This window comes from Astatotilapia calliptera, chromosome 19 (genome assembly GCF_964374335.1).
Source record: "Astatotilapia calliptera chromosome 19, fAstCal68.1, whole genome shotgun sequence".
In the NCBI taxonomy this organism is placed as follows: domain Eukaryota; kingdom Metazoa; phylum Chordata; class Actinopteri; order Cichliformes; family Cichlidae; genus Astatotilapia; species Astatotilapia calliptera.
Window position 1 is genome coordinate 29,244,838 of NC_137440.1, and position 13,480 is coordinate 29,258,317.

General features: G+C 40.9%; 1 protein-coding gene across 1 annotated transcript in view; it reads right to left on the reverse strand.

Annotated features, from left to right (window-relative positions):
- The window catches only part of tdrd9 (tudor domain containing 9), a 40,210-nt gene that overhangs the window by 19,446 nt on the left and 7,284 nt on the right, over window positions 1-13,480 (reverse strand). The window contains exons 2-9 of the mRNA XM_026151030.2: window positions 12,592-12,674; window positions 12,392-12,462; window positions 11,663-11,884; window positions 10,218-10,340; window positions 9,465-9,545; window positions 9,209-9,373; window positions 9,014-9,117; window positions 8,788-8,907 (exon numbers count right to left, since the gene is read on the reverse strand). Of these exons, the coding sequence (XP_026006815.2) occupies window positions 8,788-8,907; window positions 9,014-9,117; window positions 9,209-9,373; window positions 9,465-9,545; window positions 10,218-10,340; window positions 11,663-11,884; window positions 12,392-12,462; window positions 12,592-12,674 (969 nt within the window). The remainder of the gene's footprint in view (window positions 1-8,787; window positions 8,908-9,013; window positions 9,118-9,208; window positions 9,374-9,464; window positions 9,546-10,217; window positions 10,341-11,662; window positions 11,885-12,391; window positions 12,463-12,591; window positions 12,675-13,480) is intronic.

Consider the following 13,480-nt stretch of genomic DNA (forward strand, 5'->3'; position numbering starts at 1 on the left):
AATGTTAAAGTACTACTCATTTACCTTTACTGATCTGCTACTTCTGCACCTTCCCCACTATCTACAGAGATTGGATACTTTCTACCACTGTGTATCACGTTCATTGTGCATCTTCACTTTGTGTTTCACTATGGGAGATACAACCTACTCCCAGATTGTGTCAACCCTGAGCCAGAGATGACTGTGCAGCATCCAGCCTGCGAAAATGCACAAACATGTGTGGCATAGCTTAGTTTGCTGCTGCACAAATATTCTGGACCGACATACCTCTGAACAAAGCTCAGAAGGTCAAGGTCAAGGTAACTTTATTTATACCCATAGGAAAGGTAAATTTGCTTTACAGAAAAATGATAGCATTTGGCATCCCTTAAAAAACACACATACCTAATAAAGATATAAACCTCACTGTAGCACATATAAAGTAATTTAATATTTCGAATCAAAAACAAAAACAGTTCTTATTTAAATCAGTGACAGCAACGGGGACAAAGCTATTTTCATAACGCTTTGTCCTGCATCTCGGAAATAGAAACCTTCGTCCCGAGGAAAGAAGCTGAAATTTACCCCTTAGAGCAGTGGTTCCCAAACTTTTTTCGCTGGGCCCCCCTTTGTTTTACAGAAAAATGTTCGCGCACACACACATGTACGCACTAACACATCCTCCAACCACACGCCCATATTTTGCTCAATTGCGGTTTATTTCACACCTCAAACATTTAGTGAACAATTAAGCAAATACAAGTAATCTGCAGGTAGTAATAAAATAAACTACTAACTCTTTTACGCTACGTCTGCACCTACACGGGTATTTTTGAAAACGCAGCTGTTTCGTCCACACGTAAACAGCGTTTCAAATCACCGAAAACTGAGATTTTTTAAAATCCTTTTTTGCGTTTACGTGTGGACGAGGAATACAGAGTTCGTCACGCAAAGTCAAAGGTATGTGCCTTTTTTCACGTCAGCTGTGCGCCACGTTATTGTTTACATGAGAGGAATTGCAGAATGGCAGATAGAAACAAAATACTGTTAATCTGACTATCTTCAGGTTTTACAGGCAGTTACTGTCCCTCCATTTACAAAGGCAGTCATTATTTTACGTGTAGTTGTTTTTTCCTGTGTAATAATATTCAACATTGCTGTCAATACATTTAAAAAAAAAAAAAAATGCCTCTCTGTGCAAAATCCCTCGCTCACCTGGAGACCGCTGGAAGCACTGTGAGAATCATGTTCTTTGATTTCTCCAGTGCCTTCAACACCATTCTTCCCTCGGTTCTGAAGGACAAGCTGGAGAACTCTGGAGTGGACCATCACCTCACTACCTGGATTTTGGACTACCTCACCGACCGACCACAGTATGTGAGGACTCAGGGCTGTGTGTCGGACAGGGTCGTCTGCAGTACGGGGGCCCCACAGGGAACGGTTCTGGCTCCGTTCCTCTTCACCATCTACACTGCAGACTTCTCCCACAATTCCACCCAGTGCTTCCTGCAGAAGTTCTCTGATGACTCTGCAATAGTCGGCCTCATCACTGATGGGGACGACAAGGAGTACAGAGGACTGACTCAAGACTTTGTGGACTGGTGCCAGCTGAACTACCTCCAGATCAACGCCAGTAAACCCAAGGAGCTGGTGGTAGACTTCCGCAGGCACAAGCATTCTCCACTGCAACCACTGAACATCCAGGGTATGGACATTGAGGCTGTGGACAGCTACAGGTACCTTGGTGTTCATCTGAACAACAGACTGGACTGGACTCATAACTCAGACGCCCTCTACAGGAAAGGGCAGAGCAGGTTGTACCTGCTGCGGAGACTCAGGTCGTTTGGGGTGGAGGGCCCACTCCTGAAGAAATTCTATGACTCTGTTGTGGCTTCTGCTATCTTTTATGGTGTGGTCTGCTGGGGCGGCAGCATCTCTGCTGGGGACAGGAAGAGACTGAACAGGGTGATCCGAAGGGCCAGCTCTGTTCTAGGATGCCCTCTGGACCCAGTGGAGGTGGTGAGTGACAGGAGAACGGCGGCTAAGCTGTCATCCCTGTTGGACAACGTCTCCCACCCCATGCAGCAGACTGTGACAGCACTGAGCAGCTCCTTCAGTGGGAGACTGCAGCACCCACGGTGTGGGACGGAGAGATTTCGCAGGTCTTTCCTCCCCACTGCTGTCAGACTCCACAACAAAGACTTTAACTGAACAAACACACACATCCACACATGTGCAATAACACTAAGTGCAATAATCTTTTCTGGCATCGTTGTATTTTTACTCAGTTGTATATAGCATTCGTATTCTATTTTTATCTTATTGTATATTTTTATTCTATTTTATTCTACTGTATATAGTATATTATTTTATTCTATTCTGTACAGTTGTGTACTGTATTTATTCTTATTGTATTCTAATTTTTGCGTCATAACTTTTGCACTGTCCACTTCCTGCTGTGACAAAACAAATTTCCCACGTGTGGGACTAATAAAGGTTATCTTATCTTATCTTAAAATGGGTTCAAAAACATAAACAGCTGTGGGAGACTGTTTGTCCGTGATTTGAACCGGGGGATTAAATCGTGGCAGGATCAGCCTGATATTATTTGTATCCCACTGTATCTTTACTGTATAAAGAGCTAACATCTCCAACATGTCAGGAGTAGTTAGTAGTTGGTCATTACAACAAGTGTTTGTGAACTAAAAATCAAGAATGTGGGATACTGTTTGTCTGTGATTTGAAGAGCCCAGCGCTGCTCCCAATGAAGGGAAAACCAATTCTGCAGGGGAGACCTACCTCTGCACTTGTGCAGGTGAAGCCAAAGAAAAGATTTGCTTCATCATATTTTCTAGTCTTTGGCTTGGAAGGAAGTTGGTTTGGAAACATATTCAGCGATGCTTCATCTCCTGCTTTGCGTTTGTGTGGGCGCCCGTGCTAGCTTATTTTATTATTTTACATTTACAATTTTTTTCCCTGGGGACCCTGTGATGCCCCATTGAAGAGCTGTAGGCTGTGGATCTCTTAAGATCTCACTGTTGGGTTTGTAAGGCCATGTTACTCCTAAATTTCTATCTTGTTCAAAGAGAAGATATAAAACAAAGTTCTAAGCTAACCGACCTTAGTGTTCTCCTTTTTAAAAAGAATCGATAAGAGAATCGATAAAGAATCGAATCGTTAAACAGAATCAAAACTAGAATCGGAATCGTGAAAATCTTATCAATACCCATCCCTAGCGACCACTAATATTATCGGGACCCTGGCTCTTGTTCACATTAACTGTATGAAAGGCCTTTTTGACATCGCTGAGTTCAATGATAAAGTGCTGAGTATCTCTCAGTTTCTGTTTCAGTTCCAAAATATCCTCGCTAAAATCAGAAGAACTAAAACGAGCATAAAACATACTTAAAGCATTTGCAAAATCTCTGTCTGGATTAAAACCATCTAAAATGACCTGACTACTGCTCTGGGGATTTTGAAACCCTGCTATGGTTTTCATACAAGTCCAGGCAGACCCAAAATTTTTTGCAGCAAATTTGCTTTCAAGAAGGTTTTTGTAGCTCTGTTTTGCTTTCAAGATCTCGATTTTCAGTTCCTTGGTGGCTGTCTGAAAATCAGTAACAGCCCCCTCTTTAAAGGCCTGTCTCTTTTTACTTAAACAGGATTTGACGCTTTTAGTGACCCATGGCTTATTGTTAGCGTATACTTTAACGCGCTTACGGGGTATAATCATATCTTTACAAAATACTGCATAAGAGTTAGTAACGTCCACCAAAGCGTCAAGATCATCTCCACAAGACTGAATAAAAACTTCCCAATCTGTACACTTAAAACATTCCTGCAAGGTAAGCACAGATTCTTCTGACCATATGTCAACATCCTTAGTCTTTGTCTTCTCTCGTCTTAAGACAGTTTTATATATGGGCAGAAGATGCACACAGTTATGGTCAGAAGATCCCAGAGGAGGAGGCGGGAGGGATTTATAAGCATTCTTCACCGATCCGTAACAAAGGTCCAACATTTTATCCCGTCTGGTAGGACAGGATACATATTGATACAGATTGCCCAAAGTTGATTTAAGAGAGACATGGTTAAAGTCCCCCATTATAAAGTTTGGGGCATCAGGAGAGAGCGTCTGCAGCTTCTGCACTACAGGTTGAGGCGGGGTGAGCCCTCGCGTGAATGTAAACTACGGTAATAAAAAGTTGTGGAAACTCACGAGGGAGATAAAAAAAAAAAAAAGAGCGCAGTGACACGGATAAAAGTTCAACATCTGGTGTACAAATACACTCTCTAACAGTCACAGCGCTACAGTAACGTTTGTTGCTACAAGCATACTCCTCCTCCTTGGGATTTCCCTGTTACCCATGCATCCCGATCCCGTGCTAGCCCGACGTCCCGGAGCTAGCGATATCTTCGGTCGGGTGACCAAAATCTATCTCAGCCCCGCCCATCGGGCTATATGATAACCCAACTTCTCACTGTTGTGGAGCATGTGTCACTTTGTAAGAAAACTGTCACTTCCTTCAATCAAAACACATGCCAGCGATAGAAACGAAAAGAAAAAAAACTTAAAAACTTAGGATGCCAAGCTCTCACTCACTGCCGGTCGCATGCGCCCTGATGGACCTTTCAGGTGTGTCCTGAAAGGTCCATCAGGCCGTACTCCTAGCAAAATGAGCTCATATGGTCTTTACAAGCCAATAAGATAACCTCAGATGGAACAGGTTATCTGATTTTCTGAACACTGCTGTTCAGTCCACGTATATTTAAGGCCTGAACCGGGCATAAGGTGTTAACCCTGCAATCCTCTGCTGAGGAGAACAGTGGGGGCACCTGTATGACATCTATATCATCTCAGGTACAAAGGCTGGATTGGGCCTCAGACACACTTTAGGGAGACCTGGGGCTAACTGTAAACACGACGGGTGAACGAACAAAGACAGATTCTTACTCTGGATGGCATTACCTTGGCCTCCAGTAACGCTGTGAGGAACCTTGGAGTAATTTTTGACCAGGACATGTCCTTCAACGCACATATTAAACAAATATGTAAGACTGCTTTCCAGAGGTGGGACCAAGTCATTGTTTTGCAAGTCTCAAGTAAGTCTCAAGTCTTTATCCTCAAGTCTCAAGTCAAGTCTCAAGTAATGTCAGGCAAGTCAGAGTCGAGTCTCAAGTCACTGGTGTAAAAGTCCGAGTCAAGTCACAAGTCTGAAACTTTGAATTTCAAGTCCTTTCGAGTCATTCAAAAAAACGAAAAAAATAATGTTGCAGTTATGCTAAATGTAAATATTAGACCATGTAATTTTTAAATCTGTGTTTTTCTCAACACATGACAAAATAGTGAACTTAGAAAATATACACAAATTGTGAAATTGCACCTCTTTAAAATGCAGCTCAATTAAACCTAGCTCCAAGAATAATTTTCACCGACAGTTCTGAGATAAGCTGCATGTTATTCTTGGATGCGCTTGTAGGACCGGCTTTAAAATCGCATGACAAAAATATCATACACATTAAAAAAAACTGCATCACCAACGTAGCCTGGACAACATTTGCTAGTTAGATGAAGTCAGCTATCTCATCGTAGCATATTTATATGCATATTTATAATTATACGGTTCTTGGAGTGAGTGCATACACTCATGAAGTTTAGTAACTTCAGGTCACTGGAACAAGCCCAGGTACAGTTTACCGACGGATGGGTGCAGGACCTTGAAATGCACCGTGTAGAACGAAAGACCATCGTACGTATCATAAGTTTACCAGTCTCACAAACTGTCGTCATAAATACACATTCCTTAACCGTTTATTAATAGGACCTTTGAGCTCAACGGTAATTAATTAGTAGTGGAAATAATTTCTGGTAGCATCACAGAAATGTAGCAGTGACAATAATACTGTATGCTGTAATCGTACTGGGCAATTAGTGATACAAAAAAACCCGTTTTATCCTGTGAATAAAAGTATGTTTTTGTCAATGTACCATAATAACAGAAGCGAAACGCAATATTGTGTCAGGACAATTCACTATTTATGCACAATAAATAAAGGAGCATAGCGCGACAATTTCTGTTCAGTGCCAGACTTGCTTGTAACCTATATCACCAATTATGTTAAGAAAAATGACGTATTAACTACTAAAAAACACTGACCTTTGTGTAAATGCTTGGAGCAGACTAACCTGTGAGCTGGAGTGTTCTGGGACGTTATATTTGGTCTTTGAATGGCTGCAATCCAGGCCATCCGTCGCGTCTTTGTTACTTCGGAAACATGGCTCGAACAATTTCTCTTCAACGACGTAATCCGATAACAACCGATCTCTTTACCCGTCGGCTTCCCGTGGCTGTCATGCGACCGGCTATTGCAGTTAATAATACAACAGCTTCTTGACATTTTTGTGTTTCTTTTTATCGCTGTATAACTGATTTCAATTGAAAGTCTGTGTGCGCTAGTACCTCTTGCCACGAGTTCCCAGAATCCTTTGCGGTTCTACCCGTGAATGACGTCACATTTTCAATCTCTATATAATATGCATGTTAAATTTTATATTTGGGGTAAAATATCAAGTCTTTTCAAGTAAACAGGTTCAAGTCCAATTCAAGTCCCAAGTCATTGGTGTAAAAGTCCAAGTCAAGTCACAAGTCTTAGAACATTTTTTCAAGTCAAGTCTAAAGTCATAAAATTAATGACTCGAGTCTGACTCGAGTCCAAGTCATGTGACTCGAGTCCACACCTCTGCTGCTTTCTTCCATTTGCGCAACATCTCTAAAGTTAGAAATATCCTGTCTCAGAGTGACGCTGAAAAACTAGTTCATGCATTTATTACTTCCAGGCTGGACGACTGTAATTCATTATTATCAGGATGTCCTAAAAACTCCCTGAAAAGCCTTCAGTTAATCCAAAACGCTGCAGCAAGAGTGCTGACAGGGACTAGAAAGAGAGAGCAGATTTCTCCTGTTTTGGCTTCCCTTCATTGGCTTCCTGTTAAATCCAGAATTGAATTCAAAATCCTGCTCCTCACATACAAGGTCTTAAATAATCAGGCCCCATCTTATCTTAATGACCTTGTAGTACCATATCACCCTATTAGAGCACTTCGCTCTCGCACTGCAGGCCTACTTGTTGTTCCTAGAGTATTTAAAAGTAGAATGGGAGGCAGAGCCTTCAGTTTTCAGGCCCCTCTTCTGTGGAACCAGCTTCCAGTTTGGATTCAGGAGACAGACACTATCTCTACTTTCAAGATTAGGCTTAAAACTTTCCTTTTTGCTAAAGCATATAGTTAGGGCTGGACCAGGTGACCCTGAATCCTCCCTTAGTTATGCTGCAATAGATGTAGGCTGCTGGGGATTCCCATGATGCAGTTTTTCCTTTCCAGTCACCTTTCTCACTCACTATGTGTTAACAGACCTCTCTGCATTGAATCATATCTGTTATTAATCTCTGTCTCTCGTCCACAGCATGTCTTTATCCTGTCTTCCTTCTCTCACCCCAACCGGTCACAGCAGATGGCCCCGCCCCTCCCTGAGCCTGGTTCTGCTGGAGGTTTCTTCCTGTTAAAAGGGAGTTTTTCCTTCCCACTGTCGCCAAAGTGCTTGCTCATAGGGGGTCATACGATTGTTGGGTTTTTCTCTTTATCTACTGTACAATATAAAGCGCCTTGAGGCGACTTTTGTTGTGATTTGGCGCTATATAAATAAAACTGAATTGAATTGAACTGTAACTCCCTAACTTGCTTGACTGGGTTAGTCCAAACGGCAGAGCAGGAAGCACAAGTAAGAGAAACTTCAGCCCCACTACTTCACTAAGCTCAAAGGGTTTGAGAGAGGGGGCATTGATAGACAACTCTTCTAATGGAACCAGTGGTCTACAGTCTGTGAGCTTATGATGCAAGCCCCTCATGAAACAACATACCAGAAGGTGCTGTCCAGCAGGTTTATCAGTAAACCCCACACTGCATGCTGAAACAGCAAGGAGGAAGCCCTTTTATTCTAAATCGTCTTAGTGGTGCTCAGAGGGAGGCCTGCAGCATTCTTTCCTTTCATGGGTATGCCTGGCTAACCCTAGGGAGGATCAGGTTGAGAAGCAGGAAAGCGTGGAAGCATTTGCATGTACAGTGACGCGTTTGCATCATGAGAGGGCGAAAACAGCAGGCACTGAGATATACGATACAAATCAGCCTTATCTCAGCCACCTTATCTCAGTTCCAAGTCCTGCAGGTGAAATCTCCAAACAGTTGGATCCCCTTGGACAAAAGATGCCCTCCTCGTTCAGAATTCCTGTTGCGAGTTGACTAAAGGGACAACAATCTGGTGTTGCTGAACACAGTTGTTTCTTTGGCTAGCCCGTGAAGCTGTGGTGAAAGAGCACTGCCCTGGCAGCTGAAATAAGTAATTATCTATGTAGTTTTCACTAAACATGTTACCCACAGAGAAATGGCCAAAAAAAAAATGTTGTATTGCTAAGCAGATGCATCGCATTGCTTGCAGCTTGAGCACATTTATGTGAGCTGCAGCGAGCCTCTGGGAGCAAACAACAGTCACTAACCTGCCATTATAGTAGTCGCACCCCACAGCGTCGTATGTAGACAGTGGTGTGTCTGTGTTAAGGAGTTTACTGACAGTACTGCATACTTGTATATCCTTTAATAACAAAATGTAGTGAGGCAATCTGTCTTATGTGGCACATGTATGTTTGAGGAAACAGAAAACAACCTGTAGTATGACCTGTACAGTGATGGTAGACATTACATTAAGCAACTCTGATCACGTGTACAATTCTCAGCAGGTAAATGCATTTGCTCACCTTTTGTGAACCAGCTTGGTCAAGGCCTCCTGCATGTAGCTTATCTCATGTATGCCAGGGAGGAAAACCAAAACACTTCCTCTCTCTGACAAAGTCATGCCTCCCTCTTTCTCGGCCTTGCTGCTCACACAAAAATACATGTATGCATATTCAGTTAACAAACAATTAAATCCTTGCCTATTTACATGTTCAAGCAGTTCTAAAAGTTACAATACTTTGGCCTTACCTGGAATTTTTGCCCTCCATTTCATCAAAGCTCTGGATGAGACTGATGGCAAGACTGTACATATCTGCTGTGATGTATGGGTCGCCTGGATGTGCTGATTCAGTCTAAAACAGACACAAAATTCAGATACAATAGATTTGGCTTCAAGGCAGAGAACTGTACCAGCAGCAACCATTTACTCTCTCAACTACCTACCCTATGCGGAGACAGGTGGTGGAGGTCATCCAGGTAGAAATCTTCAGTGGCATAGGATGCCCCTTCCACTTCAAACACATAGGCTGGGTTCAGTTTGCCACGAATAGGAGTGGCAAAGTAGTCAGCAAACTGCTTGCAGTTAATGGTGGCTGACATAAGGATTATCTAAAACAAAGACAGACTCTTGTGAGTGAGAGTACAAGTGACTAAGCATGAGGAAGACGAAGGAAGTTTTTTAGCCGGACCCAACAGTTACCTTGATGTGGTAAGAGTTGGAACGGAGGAGTTTTCTCAAAACTAGCAGGAGAAAGTCCATTTCTGATGTGCGCTCATGAACCTTGGACAAACGCAGAGTTGTTAAAAGGTTACATTTTGAACATTCAAGAATCACTCATTAAATAATAGGATTAAATTATTCTTAAGCTTATAACAGTACCTTTTGTGGCAGAAAACTAGAAATGACTTTGGATTAAAGTATTATAAATGGTAGACAAAGACAAAGAAGAGTTGTTGCAAGAGCTGAACACTGGCATTTACTCTCCAAGTCTGATCATTTTTAGGACTGAACGCCAGTGAAGAACACTCCAACATGCTGGTCCAAAGTCTCACACAATTTTCAACTTGATTTAGATTTGGAGGCTGTGAGGCCACATCACTTTGATACTTATCAAATCATTCAGTCATCCCTTGCACCCTATGGGTGGGGGGCATTGTCCTGGAAGAATCCACTCTCATCACAATAGAAATGTTCTGGCACTATGAACAACTTGATATTGATTTGTAGTCACCCTTTATTCTAGTGACACAAGTGTCCAAGGCAATTAACTGCAGGGACCAAGTGGTAAGGTACTTTTTTTTTGACTATTTCACCTGTCTGTCATCAGATTTAATATTTGTACTTCCCCCAAAATAACTAAAAAAAGTAAATAAACACAAATTCCCCCTTTTTTTGGCAGTAGCTAACAGAGAAACATATAAGCATGAAAAATTTGACATCTGGTTTATGCACCTCATCCACAAAAATGTGGGAGAATTCAGTGAGGGACTTGGCCTGAACCAGTTTTTGCAGCAGCACTCCTGTAGTCATGTAGATTAGTCGGGTATGCTCAGTTGCCATCTTCTCCAGGCCAATCTGAACAAATATATACAGGAGTTGCATTCACAAACTTGTCAATTAAATACATATTTGCATTTTCATAAAAATCCACAGGGAACGTAGTTGATTTGTTGTTTGCTAACTGGAAAAGTCTATAAAGGCACCTTCATGACAGGGCCTAAAATCTCTGGAAGGCATCCATTTGTTCTCGTCTTTTGCTTTTTCAGGTTTTTTCTTACTTTTATTAACCTTCATTTATACAGGTAGTTCCATTGAGACTCAATGTCTCATTTACAAGAGAGACCTGTTCCAGACAAACATTAAAATTACAACAATAAAAGAAACAACAGCTTAATTTGTGTAATGTACACAGTCATATCAAAGACAAGAACAACTTCCCAGTGATGATTTCAAAAAACGTTTGTATGTCTTTCGAAGTCTGCAAGTAAAATCAATTGAGAGAGACTCAAATCCATCTGTAATGTATTCCATGACGATGGGGCAGAAAAAGAAGAATGCCTTTTACCCAAGCTCTATATGAACTGATGAAACTTGAAAAATCCTGTCATCTTCAAATGCCAACTTGCAGATAATCTTTTTATACCATCTGCAATTTGATTTCTTTAGAATTTAAGTTTTTGTACTGTTTTGCTGCATTATAGCACTACTTGGATTTATTGAGCTCCAAAAAACACAACAAGATTACTTTTTACTGCCTCAGGAAGGAACAGCAGAGGCCACAGAGGAAGTACACTTCCTCTGCTGTAGCTTTAGGCTTAAACTTTTACAGGGTTTTAAAAACTGATGTCTGCAATGCCAAAATGACTATTTGTGGTTCTGACTGGAGAAAACATCAGTGAACCTCAACAAAATCGATTGCGTATCCATGTTACACTTTTTGCTTTGCCAACTTGCAGCTAAACAAATATATAGATATAACTCTCCCCTATTTTAATGTTATAATGGAAATTATACCATAATGTTTAGTTTCTGTTGCATAAGCTAAGAATTTTTTCTCCTTCTAAAACTGACTATTTATCATTGCTCCCACTGTCAGTGACATCATCCTTAACTCCAGAGGTCTGCATCAAGCGGAGGAGACAACAGTTATTATTAGACACACAGTTTCAAAGCTCTGCACAACACAGTCAGACATCCTAGCAACAAAGCATACAAGAGCTTGTTAACACATGCATGCAAACACTCTGAAGTTGTGAGAAAGATAATAATGAATGCTCTTTGTCTAAAGTTTGAATCAATATGGGTCATTGTATCTTGGTTTTCTACTACTGCTACATGATCGAAGAGCAGTGTATGCAGTTTAAGAAAATCACATTCTATCCTAATACTGCACCAACCTGATATCCCACCAGACTACCCAGGGTACACTTCCGCTGTTTGGCAACCCATCGAGCAATACTGGTGGCTCCAATTTTACGTGGTTGGGTGACTACAATGTTGCATGAGGCATTTTTCTCATTGTAATAGTCCAGAATGTACTGTGGCAGCTGGGTGGTCTTGCCACTGCCTGTGGCTCCTTGAATGATCACTACAGAGTTGTTTTCTATGAGGGAAATCAGCTGGAAACAACCGCAAACAGACACACACATAAAAAACACAAAAGGACACGTGCACAGTTAAAAAGAAAGGCATTTGATAAAAAAAAAAAAAAGGAAGGACATTTAGCTACTAACCCATATCATCGAAAAAACAAATGAAATTTGGAGAAAAAGTTATGAAATTGTTGGGCAGATGGATGTGGTAAGCTGATTTATGGCCTAAATTTTAGACTTTATAATCTGCATTAAGAAAGTCCAGCTTAAATGACAGCATTATCTCCTAAAACACACACACACACACACTACTCTGTATTAGTCAACAAATAATAATAGACTAGGGAATTTGAAGTTAGCTGTTGTCCATCAGCATCAAATAACTTTGTTGTAATGTTCATCTTGAGCAAACAGCAAAATCTTAAGTGCTCAAGTGTCCTGGGGACATAAAAAAAATTTCAGTAAAAATGACGAACAGAACCTCGGGATAATGAAAGTGCACTACAGGACCATCAAGCTAAGTCAATCTCTTACCTCCTGTCTGTTTTTGGCTATGGGCAAGTCTGGATACTCATAGCTTGTGAGTGGAGGAGGATTAGCATAACCTAGTGAAAAGAAAAGTTGCAGGAGTAAAAGGAAAAATAAAGTTTTAAACTGATTAAGAATTAAGCTTTCTGTATATCCCAAAATACACAACCTAGGCTCAGAAAGGCTATGACAAAATTAGTACTTACGCACTGCAGGTTCTGGTTTTTGCAGCCTCTCTCCATCAGAGATCACAGGTTTTGGGCTGCCATGCTCAAGAATCTTTGCTGGACTGTAAGAAAACCAAATCTGAGAATTACAAACAAATCTAATGTAGTAACACCAAAACTGTACAAGATACGATTAGCTGTTTTGGACTAAAAGACTTTAACGTTTAAGCTTTCAGTTTCGACCTTTATACCGCAATTTCCTCACAACGCAAAGACAAATATATGTACTGGTAAAAACAAGACAAGTTGGAAGCCAGGATTTATCAAAATTATCAATATTATATGAAAATCAGTTTCCTTTGAGTGTAAGAATTAATTTCAGATCATTACAGGAACTGTGAGGTTGAATATAATGCTAGATGTTGTAGCATTTTTCTCAACATCAACAAAGATAAAAAACAAAATGAACAGGAAAATGCTCCCCTTCTTTATACGTGGTAATCCATGTACAAAACCCAATTTTTTTTTAAAAGAAAAAAGCTTAAGTATGGCAATAAAAGAAAAAAAGGGGGCTGTATAACCAAACATAAGTCAACATCAGTTAGTCACAGTTAAACTCACAGATTCATAAACCTTTTGAAATATTTTTTGTTTTTAAACATACATTTTCTAGAAGAAAGTTTCACATTTTTTCCTCTGCATATTTCACTTCTTAATGGAATTTCTAACTAAGTTTTTGCATCCTCTCTAATTTCCCTCTGTCAGCTTGACCAGGCCCACAGCGCTGCAGCCTGAGGAGCATTCCCGGTTGTGTGTGTGTTTATGCATGTGTGCCTCCTGCACTCTTAGCGAGGAGAGAATTTTATCACAACAGCAGACAAAAACCCTGACAGTACTAGGAGCTCAAATGCACACCCACGACTTGTGC